Source organism: Perna viridis, chromosome 8 (assembly GCF_037379345.1).
Source record: "Perna viridis isolate PV_CMFRI_1.1 ecotype Kerala chromosome 8, ASM3737934v1, whole genome shotgun sequence".
In the NCBI taxonomy this organism is placed as follows: Eukaryota; Metazoa; Mollusca; class Bivalvia; order Mytilida; family Mytilidae; genus Perna; species Perna viridis.
In genome coordinates, this window is record NC_142452.1 from 16,866,940 (window position 1) to 16,873,074 (window position 6,135).

The 6,135-nt window shown below is 33.5% G+C and overlaps 1 protein-coding gene across 1 annotated transcript; it reads left to right on the plus strand.

Moving 5' to 3' along the window:
- The first annotated feature begins 1,275 nt into the window (after positions 1 to 1,275).
- Positions 1,276 to 5,867, plus strand: LOC148609553 (retinol dehydrogenase 13-like). Its single transcript, XM_088540451.1, has 7 exons — positions 1,276 to 1,548; positions 1,870 to 2,004; positions 2,556 to 2,750; positions 3,569 to 3,727; positions 4,551 to 4,670; positions 5,180 to 5,387; positions 5,686 to 5,867. Exons 1-7 carry the CDS (start codon positions 1,422 to 1,424, stop codon positions 5,780 to 5,782), a joined length of 1,041 nt encoding a protein of 346 aa, XP_088396577.1. The 5' UTR covers positions 1,276 to 1,421; the 3' UTR covers positions 5,783 to 5,867.
- The last annotated feature ends 268 nt before the right edge of the window (positions 5,868 to 6,135 follow it).

A 6,135-nucleotide genomic window follows, 5' to 3' on the forward strand; every position in this document is an offset into this window, starting at 1 on the left:
TAAAATGCTTTAGTAAACAAAAATTAACATTTGGTTTTTCATATTACCTGTGCTCATAGAAAATAAAAATTATATAGAATGCACTGTATAATTCAAAATTAAGGGAGATAACTCTGTGAATGACACTTAAATACAATAGAATATATTGGATTTTCAATGTTGATTATTTCCTAAGAGCAGGCAGACTTCAATGAATAATTACACATTTCAAAATATAGACCCATAAAACAACTTGATTACAAAAATAAAAATATGCAGCATTTTTGGGGTGTATCACTTTTTTCAGATTTTGCATGATTCTTACAAAGACAGCTACTTAAATTTTAACCTTCCCTTTTATGATTTACAATAAACTCCGTGCTGATATATCAAAACCTTCCTGCTGATATATCAAAACCACCCTTTTAAGATAAAATACCCCCTGCTGCAATATAATAACCCCTATGATCAATTAATTCCCCTGCTGCATTATGTAAATCTCCCTGATGTGATATTTAAACCAACCCCTTATGATAAATAAACCATCTACTGCCATATTTTAAGCCCTTATGCTGAATTAGCCCCTGTTGCAATATTTCAACTGATTTCGGCAATATATTAAACTCCTTGCTGCAATAAATTCACAATCCTGTTCTGATATTTCAACCCACATCCTGTGATTACCCGCTCCCACCCGGCTAGGATATTTTAAACCCCCTATTGTGATATTCTAACGCCCCTGCTGTGATAAGTTATCTTCCTACTATCAAAGACCTGTGATTTCATTATAGGTCTCTGCTGCTATTCCAGTTTTTATCGTCTCTCATAATTTTTTTTAAGAATGGCATTGATATATTTTTTATTGTATTATAATTTATGTGTATATGGATATGTCCTCTCCCTGTTAGAATATTTTAATCACCGTTGCAATTAATTAACCCTCTGCTGTAGTAATTTAACCCCCTTCTGTGATATTTTGACCCCCCCCCTCCACCCTGCCTGTGTTTTTTTTTCTCAACCTTTTCTTTATGATAAATTAACGCCTTTCTTTTATTCAACTTGCAGCAGGGGGTCAAAATATCGAAGGGTTGTGATACTTTAACCCCCGGGGTTAATATTTCGTGGGGGTCAAAATATCGTATGAAACCGGCATTAACTTCCATCAATTACAAATATATAAGATTTTAATACGTATAATTTGTATATTGTGTATCATTTTCAAATGAACACAACTAATATCCGTTTACAGAGAAACTATTTTTTTGTTTTAAAAGATTTAACCATTTACGTAAGAAAACATGGTTTTTCTATGAACATGTAGTGTGTATTATATAAAACAAACTATGTGTACAACCAGATTTAAACATAACAATTTCAACAATTAATAAATCGGCGCTATTTAAAATTTGTTTACAGGAAAACGGAACTACTTATAAATAGTAATGATCAAAATGGTGTATTTGCCTTTTTATGCGTTTTGTATACTTAAAAATATCATGGATTACACTGACATTGAAGCAAGTTTACAGACATTGTGTGGACTATTTTGTTGCTTACTGTTTGGAATATGTAAGTACTGCGCCGTATCATTGCAATTGATATAAAATCTACCATTTCTAAAAACAAAAATGTTTTTTGGGGGGTTCAACAATCAGTTAGGACGGGAACTACAAACAAATATAAACATATCAAATACTAAAGTGAAAGAACACGACAACTCAATGTCCAGACTCCACAAATAAACATGGGCTTTGCTGAGTATATATATTGATTGTCAAAATCTTCTAATGTTAAGTTTGTCTAGTTGAGAAGACACTGTAAAAGTAGAAAACATAATTTGATATGACTCCCAAAATAAACATTTTGGATAACATTGTAGCTTTCTTTCAGTGTTTCTATGTTTAAAGAATTACCTACAAGGAACAAAATACGACGGCAAGGGACGACTTGACCAGAAGACTGTTGTTATAACCGGTGCCAATTCTGGTATTGGAAAACAAATTGCAAAGGATTTAACAAAGAGAGGTAACGCGTGTATTTTTTAATCAACTTATTCAAAATGGCACTTTCCGTATCATAAAAACATATTTTTTTATAACTGAAGGTACAAAATTTTAGAGACTTCGTTGTTTTCTTCTGAACACATTTGTGTTCTACCTATGCCGGATTACTGCTGTAAATATTCATATAAAATTCAGACACTGCCTACGGTAAGATGATTTATGGTGTAGAAAAATCCATAAATCAAACGATGCTATTTCGGTCTACATATGTTATATTTTTATGTGACAGTAGTCCTTTCTGTATTAAGATCTGTACTTTTGAAAAAACTGCACTTTACCCTCCCATTAAAATCAACCTAATCAAGAACGACAACTCTTGCACAGTGCTAATTTTATTTACACTATATTAATTTTATCTGATAAGCGCAATCCTCAAATGACAAACTAAGACTGGATATGTGATCTATAACGTTTTCTGAACAAGAAATAAAACTCAATTCAGTGGGTTTTTGGCAAGTATGAATCACCTCCTGCCTTATATTTATAAAGACTGATACTTAAATATTTGTGTAGGTGCTAGAGTCATACTTGCTTGCAGGGATCCAGTGAAAGCAAATGCGACTGTAGAAGAAATAAGAAAAACGGAAGGTTTTAATGGACAGGTTGAAGCCTATCTGCTAGACCTCGCCTCTATAAAATCCATCAGGAAGTTTGTTGAGTTTTTTGAGAGTGTAGAGGAAAGATTGGATATTTTAATAAATAATGCAGGTATGTGTAACGACCCGATTTTAGGTATTAATTTGAATATAGTACAAGAGAGGAAATGTTAATAGATTCGAATTACATTGTGTCAAATTCCTAGGGAAACAATAAAATACAGTGGACAATACCAATCTCATGCAATTGGAGAAGTGAAAATAGACAATATTATGTCTCAAATAATTCCATTTTGGCCTACCAAAACAGTGAAAAAATGCAGCCAAAGACATGCAGTCTTTGGACATTCAATGAATCATGGGAATATAACGAGAATGGATATGAATATGTCTAAGAGACAACAACCCTATTTGGTTACAAATGTCAACTTAAGCCACCCATGGGTCTTCAAAGAACGACGAGGAAACCCTCACACCACGGGACAGACTGCAGCTGGCTCCAAAACAGTTTACCATACCTGGATTCTGCCTAGACTGGTAAAACCACAAATATACATGTTCAGCGAAATGGACATTACAATATACCTTCAACGTATTAATTCAAGTCCTAATTCTAAAATGTACAGGATGGTTCTTGACTCAGGTCAGGGGCCAAGGTCGAGCTCAGTTCGTTCCCAACCTGTGGCAAATGCAAACAACAAAATACACAAAACTCTCTTGCCCTTGATTTAAAAATTGTGCCAAGTTCAAGATTAATCATATTAATCATACGAAGTGAATTGCATAAGAAATCGTAATTATATAAGGATGAATATGAAATAATATAATATAAAACAGTGCTTCCATGCAAGATTTTAAAAAGCCTAAACAATAAGCCAGAGTTTTTGACATGTTGTTTCATTGAAATAATTCTAACACGCATTCTTATAGGCGTGTTGTGCTGTCCACATTGGCAGACAGAAGATGGATTTGAGATGCATCTTGGAGTAAACCATTTAGGTCACTTCCTGCTAACAAATTTATTAATGGATATGTTGAAGCAGTCAGTCCCGAGCCGTGTTGTAACCATTGCTTCATATACACATCATGGTATTGTATATTTAATTATTGTTAAACCATCAAAAATGGGCGTTAACAAATATGTTTACTTAGGGGGTATCTTTCTGTATGCAAATGGGTAGATGTACATTTTGTACTAACAGTCGTTTTTCGCCCATGAAAAATTCTTACTTCTTTAACTTCTAATGGCATATTTTAGAGCTATTATGTCATCCGAATTTTGGCATACAAAAATCTCACAAGTTGATTTGTCATAGTTTAGTCATAATGATGTTCCTTGTAGTTTTCAAAGACTTTGTATGAAAGTGAAAGGTTATGGGGTGGTATTACAATTCAAAATTAAAGAGCGCAAGCTTTAAACAACAAAATGCTTTTCGAGAAGTTGTAATGATATAGAAGTCTCTTTTATTGTATGTATTAAAGATGACGTCACATGCGTTCTATCTTTTCTACATTAAAAACTGTAATTCAGCTTATTTCATTTGCTTGCATTCTCTAATTTCACTTGATTTCCGTATTCATTTTTAGTGAAAACGTGCTTAAGCAGTAAAAAAAACTTTGTTTACTTTTAACAAGTGCATTGTGAAATATTCAAATCTAATACGAACACTTTGGTTTTGTGTGGCTGATTTTGATATTTTCTTTACACTCTGCTTTACTTTTAAAGTGTTATAAACCAGTTATAAAAACAAATAGACTAAATATGAATAGGTACTAATAAAATTGTAATCGAGAAAACAAAAAAAAATACAAAACAGACTGTGTCTGGATTCGCCACTGTATCATTAAAATAAAGAACACAAGTCACACAAACAAGGAGTAGTTATTAATGTGTATACTTTGTTTGTTTCAGTCGGGACAATCAATTTTGACGACATCAATAGCGAAAAACATTATAATGCTAAAAGTTGTTATGACCAAAGCAAGCTGGCTAATATTTTATTTACTAGGGAACTGTCTAACCGCCTGAAAGGTAATTTTCATTTTTTTCTGTTCGCCCGGATAAGGGAGCAACCATTTTATTTCTATGGTTAAAGGAGGGGGGGGCTATGTTCAAATTTTGTGTCCTGGATGGTTTTTTTTTTTTTTTTGTGCATAATTTCTTACCTGACTTTTATTTTTTTTTTTACTTTAGATACATCATCACCCTGCCATTTTATTTCAAATTTGATCCTACCCCACGCTCCCCATAAAATTTAATGGTTAGGATCGATTCCTGCATATCAGGTAAGTAAACAACACGTTTATATAGAAACTTTAAAATAGTGTTCCTCTCAATCGAATGTTTTGTGTTTGCCAAATCCAACATCGGTCGTGTCGTAAATATATCTCAGTTATAGCGTGTAACTTACGTAGGTCCAAAATACGATAGGAGAAAAAAACCTTTTTGGTTCAAGACATCCATTCGCTGTGATCTTATTGGTTTTTTATCAATATTGGTTGTTGTATACAATTGTGCTAATATTTAAGAGTGTTTTTCAGGATCTGGAGTTACTACTTATTGTTTGCATCCAGGGGTTTCGCGGACAAATATCAGCAGGCACTTATGGGACCAGTTGCCATTTCTAAGGCCAATATTTTATCTCTATAGGAAGCTTCCCCTTTTCAAGAACAGCAAACAAGGGGCCCAAACTGCAATATATTGCGCAGTAGATGAAGATATTGCGGAGGAGAGTGGGAAATATTACAGGTACGTTAGGGTAATCGCATCGTGATTTGACACGACTTTCGTGAAACTAGTATTTAGTTTAATTCAAAGATCTTACCCTCAAATTATTATCGTTTTTAGTTCTATTGCAATAGGGTATACTTGCGTTTGTCGCGATACTGAAATTGAATATCTACGTATTTGTGTCATTATGTAATCGTGATATACTTCACTTATTACCAGAGAAAATGTATAACTCCATATTTAAACGGATAAAAACCGTGACATTTTGTATATGCATGCACTTCTTCAATGAAACTAACACAAATTGCTCTTTCAGAGAGTGCAAAGAGGCTATTCCTTCGAAAGAGGCTCTAGATGACGGTGTAGCTAAAAAATTATGGGAGGTTTCTGAGGGAATGGTTGGTCTAGATTAAATGGTTGTAGACTTCATCAGTAATAGATATGTTTTTATTCATTTCATACAATGAAATCACACTTGTAATAAAAAATGGAAATAACCGTGTGTGCGTTTACATGAGTTTAAGTTATTGGCAAGAGTCTCCAGATATGTCTTTAAAAAAATCACCAATTACCAGCTTACACGCGTGTCCGTGTCTATGTGCAAAATTTAGCCGCATTTTAAAAAATTTCTCGCGGCAGAAAATCGTAATAAATTACTTCAAATCTTGTCAAATCAAGTTGATCTAGAACCAGTGATAAAGGCCATCCACTTACAGGTACCAGTCTTGCATTTCATATCCCCAAGCGTGTTTCTAAAAATGAAGAG